Below are 25,717 nucleotides of genomic sequence, written 5' to 3'. Positions count from 1 at the left end.
CATAGTACGTGTATGAAGTTTCATGTTTCCCGTAGTTCACTGTGATTGTACGAGTTCTGAATTTAAGAAAAGACAATGCCGTAAGCAGACTCCGACAACAACGGGGTCGAGACCCTCGACCATCTGCTTCTATCGATCGCCACATTCTCTCATGAGTGGCTCTAATTATTCGCACCTTATAAACCGCTGGACCTCCTTTAGGCATGCTAATGGGCACTTTGGTGGCCGCGAGGCAGTGGGGATTTCTGGGACGGTCCACTGGCAAGTTTCAGAGCTTTTATGGAGCACTGGGGCGTGGTGTCCTCACTGCTTTTTGCCGGGCAGCCGCGCCAGACTGCAATAGGACTTTCGGTAAATAGACTTCAATAGAGTTAATCGTTGGGCTACTTGGTATTCTTGATTTAAACCCGTAGTTTTTCAGCGCCACGGCAGAGGCCAGAGAAAAGAAGCAGGAAGAGAATAAGGACGAACACAGCGCTGTTCGTTCTTCTTCTCTTCGATGAGATTCGATGAGATTATATCGGTAAATAGTCTAAATAGGAACTTCAAGCATCGAGCAGTATGGTATCCCCACAGTCTGCTGCGCAACTGAGGCACCACCTCTGAACAATGACGAGATAAGACACGTGTGTGACCAGTGTCTTCGCAGTACAGAACAAATAAATAAAAATGGGCTAACCTTACGTTATGGTACCTACAAAAAAGCCGTACATGTCTTTTTTTAAATCTTTGCCCCAAGCATGGTTACCTCGATGCCTTCCCATAGGGTGCTTTCCAGCTGTCCTGCCGCACCTTGATTGATCTGGGTCTTCCAGTAACAACTTTAAGCCGCTACCCAGGTGTGTACAAAGCGTCCGATGGGCGTCACAAAGCGTTTCGCATCCTCTTTGTACCACGTGTCTTATTCGGAAACGAGTACAGTACAACGAAGCTCATCTCACACACTCTATGCAAAAGCAGACAAGAGAAGGGAACTGAGGGGCTCGTCATGACATACGTACCGAGGAACTGGGCATCACGAAAACCAGGGGGCATAGAGGAATGTACCTTTTTATGGTATTTACCGATGGGAAGTTAATAGGGAAGTTGTTTGATTTGCGAAAGATAATTGGTAAGAAAGTAGAGGAAAAACAACCACATGCCGCCGGTGTGATCCGACCCATGACCTCCGAATTTCGCGTCCGGAGCTCTACCAACTGAGCTGCGGTGGCGGCTGTCAAATATTCTACTTTAGGGAGCATTTATGTTGCGTGTGAACCAACCTTGACAGTGTTCACCAGCGCCACCCTCGTCAATAGCGGCGGACGTAGTACGCCCTGTACTACCGCGTGTCGTGTGGGGCATGACCGAATGGGGAGGACGGCAGCTATGCGAGAACTCTCTAATAAGAGGGTTCTCGCCGGAGGCCGACTGTTTCTCCCTCTGGAGGCCGATTTTTTTGTTTGATATCTCCCAACATTATCGTTAACCCTTTTCAGCCCATGTCGCGTTGTTCCCTTTGTTTCTGGCAGGAGACACGTTCAGCTCAGTCTGTCAAGACACTTCGTAGCTTTGCCATTCATAACATTGGGAAGGCTATATCAAAATGGGTTTCCTTAATATATGGCTCGCTGTCTTCATTTACTGCATACATCTTTGTACCGCGGGAAGCAAAAAGTCTTGGCGCAAAAAGATTAATTGGACATATCACTTGACAATTCGCAGAAAGAAAAAATGTCACTTCATCCACCATGTTGGCCCTGTCCTGAGCCTTCTATTTACCACAGGTGAAAAATTCATTTTCCACATTTTTCGTAGCCGCTGGACGATGTGAAGTTGTTGTTCATGTAGTCAAACAGCTTCTTGACGGATTTCAGCCTCGAGTAAGCACCCTGGCCACATTTGTTTTCTGGGTCATCCGTTTCGACGTCGTATACGGCGATGCCATACTTGACCGATGTGAAGTCTTTCTTGCCTTGGCAGAACTGATCGGTGCAGAAAAAAGCGCAGACATAGGGTGAATATTAATTTTTTAATACATTCAACGTAATTAAACTAATTCTTCACAGAAGCCTCCTGCGAAAATTATTTATAAGAAAGGTCATGTTTCCTACATCTGATAAACTCTGCACGATAGTTAACACATACGCAATTCTGTTCATTGCATTTACCCTTAGATAGTCAAAGGCACGCCTCATATATAGGGCCTCACGCTGGAGAAAGCTGGCATAGGACCAGTACTCATACAACACTTGAAATAAACATGAAAGCGCAGTCTACAGGTAAAGTGGTGCAGTTGGGAACGTATATACCCTTACGAAGAAAGCATGAATCATGAGCGGAAGATGGCAGGTGTAATAAGGGAGTACCTACTCATTTGCATCCACCAAATCGCAGCCGTACGGCTACAAAGGAAAGCTATACAGCTTTCTCCGAAACTTCGAAGTTAAAGAAAAATTCGTCCTGGTCCGGGGCTCGAACGTGGGACGACCGCTTCACCGGAGCAGTCGCCCAACTTACTGAGTTAACCGGGATGGCTAGCATATGGTAAGGCGAAAAGGAATTGATCAATAACTCAAAGTGGGAACACTGTTAGTCAAATGTTTGTATGGGAATCCCCCCCAAGGTGGAGTAGTCACCCCTATAGGGGATATCCCTTAAATAAAAATGACCAAGGTTGGAAGTGCTCAGCAATTTTTTTTAAGCACGTTTAGGCTCCAAAATTTCAGTTTTTGCTAGCATGATAAGCATTCTTATTTGTTTTTGTTACTTCCCGGCCAACTTCGACACCATTCACATCAGCCAGCATTCGAATAACGCTTTCGTCGTGACAAACTACGGCAATGGCGGCAAGCGTGGCAACTTGAGTTGACTGCCGTGACAGGATATCCCTCTGCCATTGGTTCAGCGGGAACTAAGTCGGTGTAGAAGCGAAGGCAATTTAACGCTGATATTTTTTGTCGAGGTCAATATACAGGCGTACAGTGTCAGGGTACAGTGAAAGTCTTTACAGGAACTTCGCCTACCGAAACACTGCTTTGCTGCTTTGATGAAGGTCACCGAAATAAACGATACCAAGAGAGTAGAACACGTGACAGAGACGTCACTCACCTTTGTTGCTATCGAGCGGGAGTCGTCGAAGGCAACAAACCTCTTTTCCTTCGCGCTCGAGTAGTAAGGTCCCACCGGATTTTTCTCGGAGAAACCAAACTCGTAGTTGCTGTTCTTGCAGTACTGCTTAGCGGCAAGGGGCAAAAAAACCGATCGACCGATCAATCAATCAACCAATCAACCAATCAATCATTCATTCAATCAATCAATCAATCAATCAATCAATCAATCAATCAACCAACCAACCAATCAATCAATCAATCAATCAATCACTTAGTCAATCGATCAATCGATCAATCAATCAAACAGTCGATCAATCTCGACTAATCGATCAACCAATAAATCAACCAATCAATCGATCGATCGATCACTTACTACTTTGTTGGCTAAAACACCATCTTCTTTGCCCTGGCACGCTTCTCGATCGCGACATTTTGGTATCGCAGGAATACTATTTCTTGAAACGTGAATCGCCCAGGCATAGCGAGGAGCGCCGCTTGTTTACATAGGCCAGTTTAAAGGGTAACTGCCTGGGTTTCAGAAATCGATGAGCTTGCAGCGACCGAATATGTGAAACTTGCAGGTAAAGCATGGGAAGTCCTTTCGGGCTAGGATTGGAACTGGTGACGTAATCACCGATTAAAAGCGAGACAGCCTTTAAGCTTCTCCGCAGCGCACAGCTCGAAGAAGTGTGTGTGTGTGGGGGGGGGGGCATAATGACGTCAAGGCACCAGTACATTTCCAACGCACAAACACATGCTTTCAAGGAAAAAAACTGCTGCCAATGAAAGCAAAATCTTTCGAGTGTTGTTCGGAAGCATCAAACTATGCCAGGGCATGGTTGGCGGCAACAGAAATGTGAAATCTTACTTTCTGTGACGACACACCGAGCTTCTCCGCACTGCTCTAGTGCTGAGAGGAAAGCCTTAAATTTAATCGTCGATTACGTCACTATTTATAAGCTAGCGTAAAAAACACCTGGCATGCTTTACCTGCAGCCTATATAGTTTTGAATCCTTGAATAGCGCAGAATTCTGAAAAAGCGGTGCAGTTGCCCTTTAAGAGAGCGGCACAACTGACTAAAGCGTGTACATTTCTGGTACGTGGGCCAGCTGGCAAAATTTCGCCCATGATGTGTCAGTGGTGAAAATCTTCATCAGAGCATCTCGCATCTACAGCGGCTTTAGTCTAAGAACTATTTGGATTCTCTCCCCTTTATCATCTCACTGGCCCTTGTCTCCCCTTAAAATGCCTTCAACCATGTGGACTGGTGCGTTCTAAGAATGGAACATTACTTGAGAGTGCTCCTGGCGCTACATCTGTCGCACACTATTGTGCACGACTTCACTGCGGTGCTAACAATGTGCGAGATTTGAACATGCAAACCAGTCCCACAACAGGTTGTTTCGAGAAAGAGGGAAGCTGTATATAATGAAGGAGAGAGAATTTTGATAGCGTTTAATCAGCGCTGGCATGCTACTCTGCTTTTGTGGAGGCGTTTTGGGAGAAAAGGAGGAAAAAGTAAGGGCGTATAAAATAGAAAATGCGTGGAGAAGCCGGGTTAGGCTGTTGCGCTATAGTAACAATATCTGAATATAAATTCATGCAATAAAGTTCATGGACTCGGCAAGACATAAAGTGGCAGAGCCTTTTAAAGTTAAATGAAACAAACTGATTGCAGAATACTTCCAGCATAGTATTTTTTGGGGTTAGAAGAGTGGTAGTCACTGGTTCTCACATCTCTTTAAGTTTACAGGTTGAAAATGAGCTACTTGCGGTTTTTATCTTTTGCTTAGGACGTCATTACGTCGCAGAAGTGAAAGCTTGCCTAATCATCAACCAAACGTAGTTGCATAATAAGATTCCTCAATCTCTACAGATGCGCAGCTGATATGCACTAAACCGCTACTCGATATATTGCTGAGCATAGGCTACCTGGATTAGCCAAGCACGCTGTCATCGTTTCTTAGTTTTCTTATTCGTGGGTTCTGCGCTTCGTATCCTGTGACGTATTGTAATGGAATGTTTTTTCCATGGTTAAGACAAACAAAACAAGGACGCTGTCGTTTCAGCAACAGAATGGCAACCCTGTATTCTCTACAAGCCATGTGCCTTAAAGCCACGTGTTCACGGCAGAATTGGCCCCGCTTTTGTTGACACTTACAGATGCGTCCGCATACGGTCTCGTGATTGTGTCGGCCCGCACAATAACTTGAGGCGCGCAATATTATCTAACCAGAAAAAAACCCTCTAAACCTGGAGCTTGTTTTACGTAATATAGAATGACTGCAGCGAAAGAATTCCGACCCTCCTCAGTGTTTTATGCAATGTCTTTCGGGTCCACAGGAGTGCACACCGTAACTCAAAACCTTTTTACGGTCTTAATTATACTTCGTTTGACTTATTCTCGTCATGAGTAGTAGTCAGGCAGGAAATCAGCACATCGTTGGTCTTTTAAAGAGCTCATGCCACAAAACAGGGGAACGAAAACGTTTACAGATCGGAGCCATATATGAAAGAAACAGCGACGTAAATGGCCTCGCAGAATCACTAGCAACTAAATGCATATTCACTGTGCCCGTCATATTCCAACCGTTATTTTGGGACGTTAAACCCCACACACCTTGACACACCATACCATATCTTACGATACTGCGCTCTCACATCCCTGTTCTTTGCCGTTGCCTGGAAGCGCAGCAAACAACTGTAAATGTTGCTTCCCCGCCTTGGTGGCTCAGTGGCTACGGCGTTCGGCTGCTGACCCGAAAGACGCGGGTTCGATCCCGGGCGCGGCGGCCGAATTTCGATGGAGGCGAAATTCTAGAGGCGCGTGTACTGTGCGATGTCAATGCACGTTAAAGAACCCCAGGTGGTCGAAATCTCCGGAACCCTTCACCGGCGTCCCTCATAGCCTGAGTTGCTTTGGGACTTTAAACCCCAATTAACTAAACTAAATGTTGCTCGCTCCACCTTGCTCTTACGCTTCTCTCTCCCTATATTTTTGGGAGCTCTACCAGAATAATTACGGTAGCTTACGTCAACCACACTGACGAATAAGGTCTCGTTGCTGCGCCTCATCATCGCGAGATAAACGGTCTTCTCGTCCCTCGGCGTGTAGCGCCTGGCGTTCATGGTCGCACTCAAGAACAGCGCAGTGCCATTCAGAGCTTGCTTCGCGAAGAAGTCCAGCGCTTCGTGTCCACTCACCTGTGGAACAGAATGAGATGCAAGTTAGCGCTCGTGGACTACAGAGGCTGCCAATGCAATCCAAGCAGGACAGGTGATCGGAGCAATATTGGAAATGGATGGTTTCGCTCTGGTCCTACGTAGGGTCAGCCTTTGCCGATACCTTTCCAATATTGGCCCAATTACCTTCGCTGTTTGCGTAGCGGATCCGCCAGCGGATAGCAAGGGACTCGCTATGGGGAATCGGAACGGATCGCCTTATCCCCGCACCAACCTGCAAGGTCGTAAACTGTACCTTAGCAGATGGCTGTTACCATTTGCCAAGAACACAGAAGATCCAGCTGCAACCTGCCACCTGCCACGGTTCATTATCATCATCATCAGCGTGACTACGCCCACTGCAGGGCAAAGGCCTCTCCCATGTCTCTCCAATTAACCCTGTCCTTTGACAGTTGCGGCCACCTTATACCCCCGCAAACTTCTTAACTGCCCACCTAACTTTCTGCCGTCCCCTGCTAAGCTTGCCTTCTCTTGGAATCCACTCCGTTACCCTTAAGGACCCTGCCACGGTTACTAGGTGGTAAAGTGATTACAGGAAGACCCCTTCACCTCTCCTAGTGGAGAGGAGGGAGAGACCAGATGGTAGCTGCTAAGGGAAAAACCCTTTCACCTGTCAAGTCTGGAACACAGAACCAGATGTGACTTGCTACCTACCTAGGTTGGCAGGTTTCAAAATAGAGGCAGGTAAATCCACCTCGCCATTTGCATGGGGTATGCGGTCGTGCAAGTCAGCTCACAACGGGGCTGACGGTGAATTAGTGTTTTTTTGTTGTTGTTTTTTGCTGCAAGCTTCGTTCGAACGCTCCCTTCTGCTGGGTTTCCGTGACCCGGCAAACACTTGGTTTTGGCTCACTTTTTTTCGAGGCTCTTCGTTCTCGGTACCAATTGCACAATTAGGTTATCGCACACGCACGGCGGTTGCGTTTGCGTACTTTAATTCGTTGAAAAACTATTTATTTTGCAAAGCTCGTGCTTTGTACTTGCCATGTTTTGGCAGAAGTAAAGACGACTGGCGATTTTCACGAACTAAAGGTAGTGCCTCAGTTGAGCCAAGATGGCAACCGCAAAGAGGACTCCCCGCTATGATGAGCCTGGCCACATTAACAAGTTTCTTCGACTGTGAATGAGTCACGCTTTTTCTTATACTCCGAAAGCGTGTCTGCAAACATCCGCCGTGCAAACGGAACCGCCCGCGATCGTCACCAGCCTCCAGAACGTTTTTAGCGATCTCAAGACCACCAGCGCTGAGTTGCTATACGGCGGGAAAGTGAGAAAAATGCTGGCCCGTCTTCGGTTTGCTGCTGCATTATTACAGGTAAGCAAGGCTTTGGGAATTCATTGCATATCGCTGAAAGTTAAAACTGTTTTCGGTGTTTTCGCATGCTGTTGACGTCGTGAAAATCGCCAATATGTAGTACGAGCAAACGTGAATGAAACCTGCGCATTCTGCTATTCAAGAGGATTCACGGCGTAAACATAGTTGAGTGGCAAGGCTTGAACGCAGGGCAGCATGTATCGTGTCTATACACCCATTTGGCGTCCGCGGTCGATTCGTACGAAAAATCATTCAGCATAATTACTCCCGCTATTCCTGACACGCTGGCACAACCCGCTGCCTACTCTAGAGTGACTTCAACTTGACCAGTGTGATAGCGCTGATGAAGGCGGCGATTAAATGGCGGAAATCCCAGTAATGGCCCATGGCCCAGCAGGTCTGGGCGCATATCAACGCCTGGGCCCATGGCCATATATTAGGGGCTTACTTCACTGTCAATGGAGGCTGAAAGGTCAATGTACCCTACCCTGCCCTTCCATATTCCTCCAATCGGCACCATGGCTGACGGAGTTGTACTCTGCAGGGGTGCTGTCGACAGTTCGTCAGGGTGGTCTTCTGCTTTTCCAAATCGCCGTGGGAATGCTTTCGGGCAGTGGGCAGTCTTCAACCGACATGATCGCATGACATCATGGCAGTTGACAAGACGCCGTGGCTGGCTTGACCTGACGTTATGAACTACTCCACGAGGTAAGCCGCGGTATGAACAGCCCATTTCAAGCTAGTTCGTACGCGAGACCGTAACAAAGATCTCGTGAACGAAACACACGAACAATGCCCGGAACTAGATACTCACGAGACTGTACGCGTAGGAGACGGCAGGATTTTCAAACTTCAGCCAGAAAGTAGGCGGCAAGATTCGTCCATCCACCCAGGCTCGGTCGTCGTCGATTATGTGCGTCAGAAGCACAAAACCGTCGAGCCACAATATGTCCCTGCCGAGAACAAGCGACTTTCCAGTATAATGTCGGCACTTTCATTAACATTCCTATTTCAACTATGTACCCTTATCGACACCGCTAGCGCGTGGCCTTACTTGCTGTTGACGTAGGAAAAGGTATCTGACATATGGAAGTTAGTTTTAAAGCTTCGTTTTCGTGTGCTTGGCATGTTTCAAACACTTCCTCCTCGCACACAACCTTTTGCACATGCGTTATCGTGTTCTCTGAAAAACAACTGAGAGCTTCCTTTGAGAAATAAATGGCGAAGTAAAAAGCTTTACAGAGTTCCGGTTACAGTCACTGCCACTCATTGAAGTTATTACAAGACGTTGGGCAAACAAGTCGGTAGGCTTTAAATACTTTCTAGCCGTCAGATTTGCAAAAGAAGCAATAGAATGTGCCATTTCGCCGAGGTTTCCTCAGAGGAATCAGGCGTCCAATTTGGGAGAGATTTTCTACCTTAACTTCCTATCTCTCGCATCTTTCTGCGAAGTACGGCTTTTCCAAAATGGTTGTGAACACAATCTTGACCCATTTGTGCCACATTGAATCCCATAAGTGATGGAAGTCAAAATATAAACACACGTGAAAGCGCCATGACCAAGGAGCTAGCTTTTACGAAGTGTGGGTTTACTAAAATGTAGCCCTGAAAATTAGCTCTGAATTAGCGCCACTCGTCCTTACACGGCATGGTTACACTTAAGATGATGGCTCCCAATGCACTTTTCACTGAAGGAATGCTCACCTCATGAAATTCAAGTTTCGATTTTTTCTTTTAGTTGTTGTAGAAGATTCGAGGTAGAGGATGTAGTGTGTTCGGGGAGGCTTCGCCACTTGATCCACTATTTCTTTTATTTGCTGGAAATAAAGAACAATTGCGAAAATAATGCGTGATATGCTTCGCCAACTCTCTTAAGTAATTTGAGGATACATGCTCATAGATATGAAACGACCTAAGAAATTGCAGTTGCCTTATACATGCTGCATTTATATAACCCAGGAAGGCGGTTATCGTCAACTTTGGATTTGCACCACTTATATGCGCAGGGCTTCGAAAGAGTTCGTCCTGCGTTCGACCGGACGCATGTTTGTAGTACACATCGCCTCCCGCACACGTGCCGCTTTAGTAGCATCACGCTCTACCTCGGCGGTGTCCATGACCCTGTGGCAAGGAGGCTGATGCACCACGTCGTCGCTGACAACTTTACCCTAACTGCTACTACGCAGGCGCAATGGATGCTGTGTCATGTAGTCGTCTTTTGCCTCACGCTGCCTTCATGAAAACCAGATAACAAAATAAAATTGATACTGCTGTGGCACCACAAGGACAGGGACAGAGTGACAACAACACCAGTGCTCACTAACAACTGACAAAATTTAATAAAAGCACAAAATATATAGACAAAACCAATGGTTACATGCACAATCATAACACGGTTACAAAGGTTACAGGCAAGAACACGCGTTAAATCACGAGAAATCTACCTGTTATCATAGTTTAGTGTTCTTTGAAGATAATCAACCTCGGCGTCAAGCAGCAGCAAGGATGGCAAACTCACGCATACATCTGCCGACTTCCTTACACGGAAGGCCTCCATAATCTCCCGGGAAGTCTTATCTTTATGCTTCCAGAGAACGCGCGTTTCCTTGAAATTTTGTCAGTTGTTAGTGAGCACTGGTGTTGTTGTCACTCTGTCTCTGTCCCTGTCCTTGTGGTGGCACAGCAGTATGAATTCGTACCAACTCGCCCAATTCTCAACCCTTTTAAACACAATTGGTGCGACGAGCGGGGCATGTACCCCCTTCGCCAAAAGTAACCGAGCAACAGGTTTTTGCTTCTCAACCGCATAGCGGAGCTGTTACGACACCGCTAAAGAACGAAAGGCGTCAAAACGTCAGGACAAGGGTTCACCTTACTTTACACAGATTCAGAGCCTAAGAGCTGCCATAAGTGCTTCGCTACGCGACTAAGAAACAAACCACCGTTGTCCGACTTTTAGCAAAGACTGTATATGGCAGGATCATGTGAACAGATGGGGTATTAGTAACTTGGTCTCGTTGTTGTAGTAGCTTTATTCAGCAAACGCTAGATGGTTACGGCGATTACTACTACAATGCGGAGGGCCGAAACCTTCACTTCACCATCCAGCGCTTGGTGAAATATTCTTGGCTCATCGGGACCAACGCTTCTCCTTCATACTAAAGCCGATGTAATACACGGAATGCACTATCGTGCAGTATGACGTGCGTCATTAATAAAATGACTGTTATGACATTAATGAAAAGAAAAAATTCGGGCGACACTCAGTATCCGCTTTAAGGGTATGACGCATTGGCGTTAATGGGTTCCTTTATTTTTGTATGAAGAGGAAATGGACAGATTTTATGCCACATCAGGAGCCAAACGTCAAAACTACTCAGCCACCGCTATGCTTATGGAGGTCAGTGGGAAAGGTGTTAGTCCAGCACTAGAGTTAGTTCGGGTAATATCAATGATGTTAATGATATAGGGGTGTTGACACTTGTTCTAAAGGTCCAGTTATTCTTGTAAACATTTCCGAGGTGTGATGCTATAAACGTTGCCTTGATTTGAAGCTAGGATTTTCTATCTTCGTCAGAGATCTGCAGCGAAGATCAGAGCCCAGAGGAAGAAGGAAAGTAGTACCCTGGTTTCTTTGTGGCTCGCACAAACGAGGAACACGTTGCGGATTCATTTGAAGATGACTGTTGTTCTTGATTAGCTCTCTCTCTGAAAAGTTGTGCGTCGCTTGTTTCAATCGCTATCTCCTAAAAGAAAAAAAAAATCAGGGGGCACTTTGGCTCTCTAAAGTGCTGCATGGTGAAAGCCTTTCCTGGCGCACTGTTTGGCATTGACTGCGAGGTCACCCACGGGCGCCTTACGCCCTCTGTTGGAGCGGACGACGACTATTTTATTAGTTGTCGTCTGCTCCAAAAGGGGGCGTCAGGCATCCGTGGTGACCTCATTACTGCGAATCCGCGCACTCTGGCATCATTACCATTTCGACCAACCGAAAAGCGTGACACTTCTGCTGACAATCTTCTGTCGACAACGATGAGGCATTAAAAGCTTTCGCCTTAAAAAATGCGGAAAAATTGAAGCCCACCCGAAGTATCGTGAGCTGAGTGGACATGACCTCCGGCCTGAGGGTGAAGTGCTCGTTGCTGAGGTAGCCCCAGTGGTATATCTTCTTCTTCCAGAGGTCTTCCACGGTCTTCTTGACGGCAGGCTTAGACATGACGTCTTTAACCTCGAGATAGTGCCTGCAACGAAAGCGCAATGTTTTGCATTGGTTAGTGAGCTCGGACTTAGACTGTTTGATGCGATCGATGGAAACACTTTAAAAGTAAGATTGTACTGCACATCGGAAGAATGGACCATTACCTTCAATATTTCCATAACAGTATCTTACAAATTTCCAATTTTCAATATTTTTGTCCGATAATGTTGGACATGGGGTTTCCTCCCGCGCTGAAGTGTCGATTTTTAAGACTGATGAAAGCACTCTGCACCCTTGAACATCGTATGACGCAGAAATAGACAAAAATGGGGGGACGTGACATTAGCGAGAGAAACACAAGAAACGAATAAAAATAAAAAAATTATGGGGGCACCTAAGCAATTCTGATGATTTGTTAATGACACAGCATTTATACTTGTCGCTGACTACTATAGTTCGATGAAAAATTGAAGCATTTGCAGGCGCTGTAGAATGAATCCTAAATGCAAGTTAGGGCTAGTCCGCCGGTGCGGCTCAATGGTTAAGGCGCTCGTCTACTGAGCCGGAGTAACCGAGTTCGAACCAGACAGCGGCGGCAGCGTTTCGATGGCGGCGAAACGCAAAAGGCCCCCGTGTGCAATAAGATGTCAGTGCAAGTTAAAGATCCCCAGGTGGTCGAAATTACTCCGGAGACCTCCACTACGGCACCTCTTCCTTTCTTCTTTCACTCCCTCCTTTATCCTTTCCTTTACGACGTGGTTCGGACGTCCATCGAGATATGTGAGACGGTTACTACGTCATTTCCTTTTCTCAAAACCAAATTTCAATTTTGACACCAGAACCGTGTTGCGCGTTGTTTTCGCCCTTTCATAACATGCATTAGTCTTCACTATGCAGCTTCCATAGATGTTTCCTTTGATAGGGTCTTCTGGTCCCGAGTAGGCGACGCCGGCAGTGGTGCATGCCGGGATTTCCCATCGTCCTCCGAGCGGGTTCGGAGCGTTGAAGTCGCGCTGTAGCCAACCTCTTCTGTAGACTCACTGGTAGTCGAGGCTGGCCCCGTACTCTGTCTTTGTATGCTTGGCGGCCGCAGCAGTGAAGGCGTCAAGCGAGTCGCCGCCACTGTTTCCCTCGAGGAAGAGGCCCTCCTTTTCCACAGCCTGAAAGAAGCTGTAGTCGCAGAGGCCGTCCTCTGGAAACGTCATATTGGGGTCCAGCGTGCCTCCGAAGATGCACAGCATGGACTTTGGCGACAGCGGCCCTTCTGCGAATGAGGAAACCAAGTAAAGCCTTTTGAAAATCGCCTTCCCTCGTGCGCGAGAAAAACAGAGCGTAAGAAATTGGCGAAGCCAGGAAGATTAGGAAAAAAAATGAACCATAAGGTGTTGCCGCAATAGTGAAAGGGCTGTGCCCGATGGAAAATTGAAGCTAACAAAGTCCACGTAAGGTAGTAACTAGTAAAGGAACATAATTATTGCAAATAAATTCGTAGAGAGCAACTACACCTGTCTGAAATGCAAGCGGGGAAATTTCGTGGATGAAAAAATTGAGCCTACGAAAATCTGGCATGCCACTTCCAGAACGCATTTCTCCGTCAAACACGGGACACACGTTCACGTTAAAAATTTAGTTGATTCTGAACATGTTAGTCCTGATTGCAGCTGTTAGCACTAAATGAGATCATAAATCGTAAACTTAATGAGATCGCGGGAAAAAAGTACAATTCTAAGGTACAAAACGGGGCGTAAATTTTGAAATTCTATGAAGAAATTAATAAGTCTACTTAAAAACCCTGCGGTTCGGCCCATGAAAACAGGGTGAAGAGATTGTCGCAGTTAGAGAATCTTCTTTACTGTTTTTCTTCTCAGATACTTAACTTTTGAGCAGTCATGTTCCTTTATTAAAGGAACTGGGTATAAAAGGTCAAGGGAACCGAGTAACAGTTATTATATTTATTGAAGGAATGTTATTTTAAAGTTCCAAGAAATATATTAAATAAACCAACAGTGAGGTGATGGCATAAGTAGCATCTTCAGCCAACGCAATATCCTAGAGGCAGAGTCAGCAGATTCCCTCTTTGTGAACGCGTACAGAACGGTATGCGCCCGATGGTATCTGCGTCAGGTGGTTGCGTAAAGACGCGAGTATCCATTCTAAAAGAAAGAATAAAAATCTCGAGCATCTTCCATATTTTTTTCATGTACCTAAAGGCGTACCTAAATGTCAGCGAGATCTGTCACCGAAAGGGGAGCTGCTTAAATAGTGTGGGGGCATGTAAGGGCTTTCGGTTGGTTTGATCAAGAACTTGCTATAGCGGATATCCCCTCTAAGGTAAAAAACAAAACAAAACAAAACATACACATCCCCACCCACCCAAGGTCTGCTTCCTGTGGTTACATTTAACCTTTTGTGCATGATCCTTCTTTCTTCAACGGCAAAACAGAAAGCTTCTGTATGGAACACTGAAAGACGGTTTCAGTGTTCCAAGTTATCTTGTCACTGATTCCGCTCGTTGCGGATTCATAGACTTTTTTGCTGCAGCAATGAGAGATGTTTAATGCACATTGTGCCTATCATAAAAACGATATTGCAAAGGTAAAGTTTGGGTTTGCTTTTGTGAGACATGCCAGAAATTCTACTTGCTGTATGGGAATTCTGCCTGCTTTAGTGCAGGCGGTGCTTTTGGAGCAGCTGCTGGAGGAGGAGGAGGCGCACTCAGGGAGACGTGAATATGTTTTCCATTGATCGCACTGCAGTGCTTAAGGACTCGCTCCACAAGCGCACAATACGGATAATCCGTCCGAACTTATGAATGCACGCATTTAATTCACCACGTGCACTCTAGTTCATGAATATAACTGTGTAAATATAAACACACATAAATATGAAACCTGCAACAAATGTTCAATACTCGTCGGAAAATTCTCCCGTTCTGTCAATAAATGCGAAATGGCTTTTTTTTTTTTTTTTACCGCGGAATATACAGGAGCAGATAATGCGAAAAATGACACCGCTGTAAACGCAACATAAATTTACACGCTAGAAGTTCATAGAATATATAACTGCAAGAGCTTAGCACTACGCAACAAACGAGAATTCTTCCCCATAACTTACTTGTTGTCGTCGTTGTCGTTTCTGAAAACATCAAGAAGAATGTATTTCATGTCGACATCAGCCCATGCAACGACAGCGCAACGTCTACTGAGATTGCAAGCCGATGGTACCTTTGGACATTTCTTAATCTATCTGAGGCCGGGGACATGCTTCGCTGAGCCGCTAACGAGCAGAGCATACTCAGTAGACGCCATACTGCTTCCTAGGTCCGGAGGTTGAGGAGCGTTGGGAGCAGTTGTATATTGTCCCCCCCCCCCCCCCCCCCCCCTCCTAAGTAAGAATCTTTCCCGGAGCGCTAAAACATCATGCCATGCTTTTTATCGGAAAGTATGTTGCGGTGGTGGATATTACTCGGTCCTGGCTCCGATGACCCCCCTCTAAACATACCATGAGGTCCATGAACGGAATATTGAGCGAAACCCTACGAGTTTTCAGTGTGTAGCTGCTCCGTGCGTAAAGCTGGCGTATACTTTATTAGATTCAGGCCTTCTCCCCATTCCCTCACCAGCGACTTGTGCAACTGGCCGCGTACGAGTGACTATAGCCGTCATCTTCATGCCACTGCGTGAGGGAACTGCATTCGTCGTTCTACGGAGTTTTCCCAGACATTCTACCCAAGATTTTATTATTCGGCGCAAGTAAACCCTCAGTTAGCCTGCGAGGAGGAATCAATATCCTGTGCAGCTTTCTATCTTTTCAAGCATATAAACTAACAGAAAATAAAGCGCCCTTACGTTTTGTTGTCGTTGTCGTCACAATAGTTGTCTTTTCTGAAAAAGAAAAAAATCGTAGGTAATCAGATTTAGCGGGAACTGTTGCGTTCAGGAGTTATTCTTGCTGTGTCGACATCATGTTCAAACAACTGCCTGCAGGTGTATGCTAGCGGCGGTATACAACGTCATTAAGACTTTGGAGTCACGGCGGCGCGGCACATAAAATTAAACTTTAAACCTCAGCACCGAAACAAAAATGATTTGTGGAAGTTTCTGGCGCCACATCCACTATGTGCAATCGGCCTACATCGTACATGCAAAAGAATTTTTCTGGCGTTGTTTCGACCATATGATGCACTACAGCGTTTGCTGTTATAATGGGGACACTGTTGCCAGAAAATGATAATTTGAAACGTGCGTTTGTGGCCTGGGTGAAGTTTGCGCTTTGGTCAATTAAAATTTCGGCAATGCTTAATGACCATATTGCCGCGAATCTTTGTAGCGTTTGTTTGTTGTGTTTATTTGTTCATGCTTCAAGGCTGCCGGCACGCCACTTTATCGCTTCGTTTGTGACGTAAGACGCGCCTAGAATTATCTCGATTGATCGCATCCGGACGGATCCGATTCTAGTTTGCGCCAGAATGTCCTAGTAACTTCTAAAGCTTTATCTCGAAGGTTCGCTATCAGCTTTAAAAAGAGCACGGCCGACAGCGGCGGTCATTCTGTCCGACGACCGCCGATCACGCTTGTTGCTACGCCGCCGCCGAGTGATTCAGTTCTTTGCGGGCGCAAGTCAGCCCGAATAAAGAGTTCCGTTTCGAAGACATCCTCGTTGTTTCCCTGTTCGCCGGACTGCAGTCACCACTACGTGACAATATGACGTCGGAGGTGCGTTTATTAAGCCACTGTGTAAGTTATGCGAATAAATACGGCCATTAAAAATCTACTGACAATAGTTATTCGCCTTGCAGTCGAGGAAGTCACTCGCACATATTTACTGCTCCCCACAGTACGAGTCACAAATAGGAGAAATAAAATTACCAGCACCACTGAGTACTTGTGCCTTACAAGTAACATTCAGTGGTCAGTGATTATTGGTTGAAGTTTAGACTAACTCTGTCTAATGTCCCTTTGTGGTCAGCCTCAAGTTAGCCTCAAAGGAAATAATCAATACTTTTTGACAGTTTTATGGTTTTTGGAATCTTTAGCAGATCAGCAGAATTAGCAGATCATGTGGCTGTGCCATATGATGAATTCTTGTCTGTGAGACAAGATCCCAGTCGAATAATGGGTGATGCAAATAATTAAGTCACATAAAAAGCTGAACTCTCGATCGTCACAACATTTAAATTATCCTGCGAGTTAAACCCTGAAGACATTCTCTTGACAGATTCTTTATTCTATATATCTTTTGCACAAACCTGTGAAGAGGTTAATAAATGTACTGAGTGGTGACACGTCAAAATGTGCCATTACTGGTAACGTGATCAAGTCAGGTGATTAGGATCCCGGGGCTTTACGGAGAGACCCACACTGCTCGCTACCACCCCATCAGCCTTAAGCGCAGGGCGAACACTCGGCATAGAAGTCCACAAGATCCTGTCTTTACAATGCTAAATTTTAAATCCAAACTAGCTTTTTCCGCACAGTACAGCTCTGACATATGCGTACTTAGCGTGCAAAGGCAAGAAGCTTATAATTTGCATTCTTCATTCAACAAAACACGAGAGGCAGTGATCAGAGTCAAGTTCAGAGTCAAAATCAGAGTCTTTAGGTCCTAGGTAATGCTTATGTTTGACAATGTTTTAAACAAACGGGAAGCAGTTGATTACCGGAAAAAAAGTGAAACCAAACTCCGTTGTACTTACTCTTAGTCGTCCTAACACGCTTGGTAGTCTTACGTGGCATCGTTGCTGAAAAGCACAAGGGAAACAAGACGACGTTTTTACTGCAAAAGCACTACCTCCCGGCCAATCCTGAAAAAGTTTATGGGTCTCAGAAGTCTCGACCTTTGACACTTCACCTCTGACCATTCATAACTCTCAGATAATTGCAGAAATACAATGAATATATAGCCGCGACTGGGTTTCGAACCTGCGGCGGCGCGAACGGATGAGCTTCACTGTCCACTACACGAGACCACTATGCTATCGCCGCTTTTTCCTTATTGTGCGCTATGCTATCGCTGCAGCCGATCACGACTCGTATTTAACTTCCACACACTCGCACTGTGGATTGCGCGTCATCGTCTTCATTAACTCCCATACGTGCGTAAAAAGCACTCTTATCCTCCTACCCCGCGGAATCCGAAGGTGGACGTGAAGTCTCTGCGATAGACACGAAAGGAAAGGAAACGCGCATAACTGGCTCACAGGTTCAGTGGACACCTGAATTGCACTTTGATCTACATGGCAGTACTGACAGAGAAGTGCGCTGAATACGTTGGTGCTAACAGAGTTGTCGTAGAAACGCGGCACTGTAGCATTAGGCCGCTGGAGTTCGTTGACCTCAACTGGACTAACGCATTTAGAAAAGAAACGGGTAACGCGAGGAGAGGGGCATGGGGTTATGGTGAATAAGAATGAAGTTAAGAGAGAATGCATGTTTCAAACCGACGCGCACTGTACGACACATCTGAAAAGAGCTGACAGAATTCACACAACATTTGAAATACGAATCAAAGCGTGGTAGAACATACGCTCTATCGAATCTGTATCAAATAGCAATAATAATAATTGCTCGCCAGCACCGCCAAGTGTATCAGGTTTGCCGCCAATCCCCAGTATGAGAAATGGATGCTTTTACTCTGTTCCTTTACAGGACCGACCCTTTCCAGTAAATTTCCAATATTGGGCCGATTAGCTGGGCGGATGGAGTCGAAAATGATTTCGTCCAGGAGTGAACAAGTAGAATTTCGCGCCCAAAGATAATTTTTCGCCGTTCATTTTTAAGCGGCTGCGGTCAAACCTACGTCGCCCCAACTTCCAGGGGGCTTAACGGTGAGCTGAATGTATAGTACGACGGATGACAACAGAAAAGAAACCTGCTTACTATTGATCGCAGTGCGCTGTTGTCGCTCTCAGCTCACCTGTCTCAAGGGGCGGAGCCGGGGATGGGGTTAGAAAAGGCAGGGCATTGGCATCCGCTGCTTCCGTCACGGCCTGAGTAGTTTCGCCGCCGCCAGCACCATCTCCGCCGCCTCCGACATCCTTGATTTGTGCCTCGCCAGACTTGGAGTCGCCTGCAGTGACAGACGAAACACGAGTCGTAAACTGCGGAACCTGTAAGACCAGTAGGCTGCTATGCAACTCTCTCCACTCATTATTGCATGCATGCGCGCGCCAAGTGAAAGCATTCCTGACAACTAAACATTTCGACACAATTGTCTGTATCGGTGGGAATATCATATAGTGAATTGAGATACTTTAGCCCACAAAAATTCGGCAGACACACCTTAGACTGCTTACGTGAAATAATGTGAACGCATTAAAGCGCTGAGACTTGCTAGATTGCAGAATGAGTATGAGTCATGACTATGAATACGAGGCATGCACTTATGCATTCCTTGTACTGTAATGAGGCGTCTCGCACAATTAGTGTGGACGGCCACAGTCCTTGTCCCAGCAGTGCTGCTCAGCAGGCCGGCGTTCGCAAGCGCGCACCCGAGCTTCGTCAGCTTCGTCTTCTGTCATCTTCCCCTCCTTCGTCGGCGCTAGCTGCTGGGGCATCAAACCCCAACTCTCTTTCTTACAGTACAAGCTCTATTCGCTTTATATTATGTTACTTGTAAAGTGCTGAGTCATGCGTCATGACTGAGTACGCTACTTGAAAAGTGCTGAGTCATGCGACGTTGCAGAATGACAATGAGTCATGAATTTGACTACGCATACTTTGCACAAACTGTGTGCCCCTTACATTCCGTTACTTGGGAACTGCTGAATAACGACACATTGCAGAATGAATATGAATGACTAATGAGTATGAATGAGTAATGACTGATTACGCGTAATCACTTTCATAGGTCATAGTAAAGCTTCATCATTCATGACTATACATATTCGCTTACATGTGTTGTGACATCATACACCGGTGTTCTGGTATCATCCGAAATTCGTTTCATAGACGGCGACAGACGGTGGATGGCGGCTTTTGTGGTAATGGGGCGTATAATGATTGCGCATTAAAAGTTTGCAAGTTTAAAAATCCTGCCATTTCAGAGGCGGCTCTGCTTCGTCATGAATGACAGGAGGACTGACAGGTAAAACAATCTGCGTGTGTTCTTATGAGTGGTTTGCAATTCCAAACTGCCCACACTTACCTCTGAAGAAGGAAAGGAGCCATCTCTGAAATGTCGGAACTTTTTAAAATTTGGAAAAGTTTTCCTGCCTGAAAATGTCTCACAATTACCTACAAGCCTTCCTGCATTTATATTTTTACCTCCATCGGTTTCAGATGCATAGAATCAATGGGCACAGCTCTTAGCATTTTTTTACAGATGTTCGTTGCGATGAAAGCCTCTAAAAAGCATGTCTCTTTTCGTCAGTTAATTTGCTGGCGTCATTTTGTGTCGCAGCTACATCGTACTTTTTCGCGCGCTGTATACTGGCTGTCAGAATACAGTGCACATATCGGCATTAAATTTATATTATGTATTACATATCGAAAACTAAGCTGCGCTTTATAAGGCAATTTCCGCTTGCGGATTCACGCATAGGAGGAGCGGACATTCATGTATTTTTTTAACAATGTTAGAAAAGAGTCCTTACGCTGAAGCGTGATTCATAGTATTAAGGGCGCAGTCATCATAATCATCAGCCTGACTAAACCCACTGCAGGTCAAAGGCCCCTCCTATGTCTCTCCCTGTCCTTTGCCTGTTGCGGCCACCGTATCCCCGCGAACTTACTCTCATCCGCCCAGCTAAATTTCTGCCACACCCCTGCTACGCTTGCCTTCTCTTGGATCCCTTAAGGACCAGCGGTTATCTAGCCAATTCGCATTACATGCCCTGCCCAAGCCCATTTCTTCCTCTTGGTTCCGAACTAGGGTGTCATTAACCCGCGTTTGTTCCCTCACCCACTGCGCCCGCCTCAGATCCCTTAGCGTTACACATATTTTTCTTTCCATAGCTCGCTGTGTTGTCCTTAACTCAAGGTGAACCCTCTTTATTAGCATTCACGTTTCTGCCCATTGTGTGTGTTGTCCTTAACTTAAGCTGAACCCTCTTTGTTAGCCTTCACGTTTCTGCCCCATAGGTGAGTAACGGTAAAACTCAGATACATACTCAATCGCTACACGACAGCACGTCAGTTCCCTCACTTGTCCGTGTTCGTTTGTTAACGCTACTTGGTCTTTCCAAAATATGCACCAACAAACCCAGCTACAAGTACTTCCCCGAAATAAATTCGGCCACCTTGGGTTCTTTAATGTCAACCTGCGTATTACAGAACAGAGGCGTCTTTTTCCATCTCCACTCCCTCGAAATGCAGCCTCAGTGACGGGGACGACCGGCAGTCGCGATCCCAAGACCCACGACCTCCACGACCCACGACCTCGTGCTCAATAGCCGAATGTGGAAGCCACAGTCAATGGGTTGCTAGAGGAGAAAGTACTTACCCCTTGACATGAAGAGAAAGATGCCGACAAGAACTGCGAGCCCTATGAGCAGCGCCACTCCGATGGGTAGGGCCCAACTCATCCCCGATGCGCTTCGGAAATGCAGTGTGAGGAAATAAGGGTTCATTAGGACATACATATGATAGAATCCAACACTTATTGAAGCAAAAGAAGGCTCGCGGAATTTTTAATTGTGGTGCTGATCAGACAGAATTTAGAGTAATCAATCATTTTTCTTTGCATGAACGATAATTAATCATAGAGAGGTTAAAAAGCTATGGAGGCACTTTTGCAGCCTAAAGTGCGCTAGACGAAAGCCTTTGCCGCACTACTTCGAATTCCAATGACTGACTATGTTTGTTGCGGCTGCACCGCTTGGGAGCCATCCTCCTCTACCAGCTGCCGCACACCGACTGACGACGGTGCAGCGCTCGACGCCGCCGCTCCGACAGCTCCACGTGTCGACGAAGATGACGTCATCTTTTGGCAGCTGCGCTCGTCGATGAGTCACCCTAGGCGCTGGATGTAACGCCGGACGGACGGACTGGAGAATGAGCCATTAAAGGCTTTCGCCTTAAGAGAGAATCACATGCTACAGGTGGGATGCAAACCCTCGAACCCCGCATGTCGGACGCGGTGCTGAACCCACTCAGTCGGCGGCGGCTGTCTGAGCTTGCCCTTTATTTAAAGACAATTTGTGATATAGTCTGTAGAATATCCGTAGGAGCGCTCACCAGGACCACCAGAGGTATGGGGTTGTAATTTCTTCCATATTATGATAAATTGATTAAACTCAATTAACACCAGTAATCAACTCCATGATTACAAAAAAAAAACATAAGCTTTGTTTGGTTTGAATAGCTGTTGGCTGCTTATGTACTGATGGCAGTTAGGCCGGCAGGGTACTGCTTGTCGACCGAAGCTGAAGCCTCAAAAGAACCAGAGAAAGTCGGCTGTGCTGGCAGCAATGTGTAGGGACAGCAGTCGGCGGCCGAAATCGCGGCACCAGCTGTGTTGTAACGCTGGGAGTGACAAAAAGCGATGTCCACAATGTCACGTATATTGATGGTGGAAAAACCGCGCAAACTAAGACAGAGAACACAGAACAAGAGGGGAGACACTACAAGCGCTTTGCACAGCGCTTGTAGTGTCTCCCCTCTTGTTCTGTGTTCTCTGTCTTTGTTTCCGCTGTTTTTCCACCATGAATTCACACAAACTAGCCCAAATGTCTGCTTTGCCTTACGTATATTGCACGCATATATACCTCACGACAGAATTTTGTTACTGCGCGTAGTCAAGCTTGAAAGTCTATTCTTTTAGAGTTTTCTATTCGAATACGCTGTAATAACGTGCATGCGTTCTGCTACTTACGGTGGTGGAGTAATCGCTGCGGAGAAAGTTCTGATTTTTTTTTTCGCTCCGGCAAAAAGTAGCATGTTTTCTTCAAGCAGGTTCTAAAGTCTTACCTGATGTACTGGAGGTCTCCTCGGGTTCATCTACCAGGAGTAAACAAAAAGAAAACAATTATTGCGAGGCTGAAGGTGTATTCACAAGGGACCTCTTAAGGGGGCTATACGTGGGACGTGTCAGGAAACTTAGACGCAACATCTAAACATGAGCGGAAAATCCCACGAGACAAACTATAGCATCTTAGGACGAAGCTCGGCTCACGTATTTGCGATCAAATATTGTTGAACAGGTTAAACAATAACCTTTGCCCTGCTCCCTACATATCTTCTCGCTTAAACCATCCATATAAAATTAGCCTCTTATTTGCGCCCACAAATTTGTTTATATATTCACCTCTGCTACTTGCTATCTCTCAATGGAACAGTCTGCCTGAAAATGTCGCCTCTATTCTTGACCACGCGTCCTTCCTCAAGGGTTTGGAGAGAATGGAATGTTAAACTAACTTTGTTGGCTTGTTTTTATTACTTTAAGGAGTTTATTTTTCCCCGCTTGATGTGTAGGGCCGTATTTCCTGTTGTATTCCATCCCCTGCTCGGTATTACGTGTGCACATAGTTCATAGTTCTTTTAAGTCTGTCTAATAATGTTTAATGGCATATAACTGTTCCATAAATAACATAGGTTTCTAAAAATTAATTTAGTTTGTTCATGCATTTTCGCCAGCACACTACTGTGTGTACTTGTGAAGGGCGATTTTTAATTACGTGCCTTTTATAATCAACATTGTTTAATTGCCTGCACTGCCCCCCCCCCCTCCCCACTAAGTAATTCCAGAAAGGGCCCTTAGGGTACATAAGTAAGTAAACAAATAAATAGAAGAACCAGACATATCAATGCTTTAGATCGCCGCAGGCCCTAAGTTTCTTAATGGGCACACTGGTGTACCGACCTGCTATTCCGGTGGGTCAGAGAAAAAAGAAACACGTGAACGAGGTGCAAACCCAAAAAATCCTGCATCATGAACGTGCTAGTACTACAACTACGCCCCTTTTAACTATACATTGTCCCAAGGATACACAGAGACTGAAGGTCGCAAATAGTATGTGTTCGCAAGACCGCTAACGTGAGTCAGCACACGGGTTGCAGGTTAATATCCATTCTCAGAATAGGTAAATCTGTGCATTAGGAATCCGCGAACACGCAAATGAACAAATTTATCTTTGAACTTTGAAATTCGTACAAAGCTGCTTGGGTTCGTTTTATCGAGATTCCCATCTACTGCCTATGCATGTCGTTATCATGATACTAATGCTGTTATTTTTTAAAAAATTTCGCTGTTGTGGCTCAAAGAAAAATTTTGATTGAGTACGGTTCAATAAGTTGAAAAGCAGAAACTTGCATTACTGGGAACAAGTAGAGGAGCTCTTACCCTCGTCATAGTCATCAAGATCTTCGGCTAGAGGAAGAGAATGTGCACAAAATTAGTGATAAGCGTCCAGATAATTCAGACCCAGAAAGGCGACAGTGAATATGGCCACAGCCTGGGCTATGTATAGTTGGCGGTAAAGTCATGTAAAGGTTAACAAGCACACGGGGACGCGGAGACAGTAAAGCTGTTGGATTAATTTTCTGCACAGAAAATAAGGGCATGCTTGCCACTGTGGCTGCCAGAAAGGCCCATAACTGGCTTCCCGGGTCGGTGGACACCTCAATCGCGCTATCAGTTATGTGGCGTCTGTGGGTGGGTGGGGGAAGAGCCCCAGGAAGTAACGGAGGCGCGGTTCCGAGTCCAGTGGTAGACTACAGGCCAAAGACGCTTATTAGACGAGGATGCCGGTATATATATATATATATATATATATATATATATATATATATATATATATATATATATATATATATATATACATATATATACTTAAATCACGTGACACTTATAAGCCAGTTGCGACGTACACATCTAGGCAGACAAGTCGCTAGACAATCCACTAAACCAAAACAAGAACTAAAATCACATATACGAAGTAATACATGATGTTGGGCTAGTCGGTTCATGTTTAGGTTACGACAGTGTTAGGTTACGACAGACATATACGATAGTGTTCACCTGCAAACACCTCTGCTTTCTCGCAATATTCCGAGCATAGCATGCTAAACCGTCAGCCATTTTTTAATTAACGATCATCTAAGAAGCGCTAATTTATCTCCGAATCAAGGGTCGCACTAATAGCAAGGAGCACGTACTCTCAGTTCTACTGACACTGGAAAAGTTTACCGCAAAATGCCACTATGCATATTAAAACAATCATTAATGCAATAGGTTTTCCTTTTGCGTCTTCCTTTGTGCAAGGACTGGTTTGGTTTATGGGGTTTTTAACGCCCCAATGCGACTCAGGCTATGAGGGACGCCGTAGTGAAGAGCTCCGGAAATTTTGACCACATGGGGTTCTTTAACGTGCACTGACATCACACAGTACACGGGCCTCCAGAATTTCGCCTCCATCGAAATTCGACCGCCGGGGCCGGGATCGAACCCGCGTCTTCCGGGTCAGCAGCCGAGCGTCATAACCACTGAGCCACCGCGGCGGCCGCTTTGTGCAAAGAAACTGGCGATGTTTCCACTTGGCGTAACATAGACCCACTAGCCAGCATCGCCTCTGTGCAAACAAACTGGTGAAGCTGGCTAATTGGTCTGCGTTACGCCAAGTGGATTCAGCAAGACGAAAAACAAGCATCAGGGGAACACAGGCAAAGCAGATCTCGGACAACATGTGTTCGTGTTTTCTTGCTGATTCCACCATACATTATTCAAACACTGTCCAAAACCAAAGCACACTGCGAAAACTCCTCTAGGTAACAGTACCGTAGCTTTCTATCCTTCTGGGCTTTAAAATAGCACCCTACCTGTGGATCGCAGTAACTTCTTAGGTGATTTAATATCGCACAGTGCGCTTGTGACTACTCCCAAAAAACACAGAGCGATATTGAGTAGGCACGCGCGAAAAGTAACCATGCAGA

At 45.8% G+C, this 25,717-nt stretch overlaps 1 protein-coding gene across 1 annotated transcript; it reads right to left on the bottom strand.

Annotated features, from left to right (window-relative positions):
- Window positions 1-1,775: 1,775 nt before the first annotated feature.
- On the bottom strand, window positions 1,776-21,372 carry LOC149335343 (uncharacterized). Its single transcript, XM_089553907.1, has 12 exons — window positions 21,291-21,372; window positions 18,765-18,917; window positions 17,545-17,589; window positions 15,698-15,733; window positions 14,964-14,984; window positions 12,891-13,113; window positions 11,736-11,892; window positions 9,356-9,468; window positions 8,466-8,604; window positions 6,127-6,297; window positions 3,091-3,213; window positions 1,776-1,964 (listed from the first exon to the last, which is right to left on the bottom strand). The coding sequence occupies exons 1-12, from the start codon at window positions 21,370-21,372 to the stop codon at window positions 1,776-1,778; spliced, it is 1,452 nt and encodes a 483-aa protein (XP_089410033.1).
- Between the last annotated feature and the right edge of the window lie 4,345 nt (window positions 21,373-25,717).

The sequence above is a fragment of the Amblyomma mixtum genome, chromosome 7, assembly GCF_055824585.1.
Source record: "Amblyomma mixtum isolate Tamu chromosome 7, ASM5582458v1, whole genome shotgun sequence".
NCBI lineage: Eukaryota > Metazoa > Arthropoda > Arachnida > Ixodida > Ixodidae > Amblyomma > Amblyomma mixtum.
The sequence above is the reverse complement of the archived record's forward strand: the minus strand, read 5'-3'. Positions and strand labels throughout refer to the sequence as shown.

Coding starts and splice junctions, on each gene's coding strand:
- LOC149335343 (XM_089553907.1), bottom strand. CDS start 21,372: ATGAGTTGGGCCCTACCCATCGGAGTGGCGCTGCTCATAGGGCTCGCA. Junction 13,114..14,963: donor AACGACAACGACGACAACAA/GTAAGTTATGGG, acceptor CCTCATTCGCAG/AAGGGCCGCTGTCGCCAAAG. Junction 8,605..9,355: donor CGAAACTTGAATTTCATGAG/GTGAGCATTCCT, acceptor TGTTCTCGGCAG/GGACATATTGTGGCTCGACG.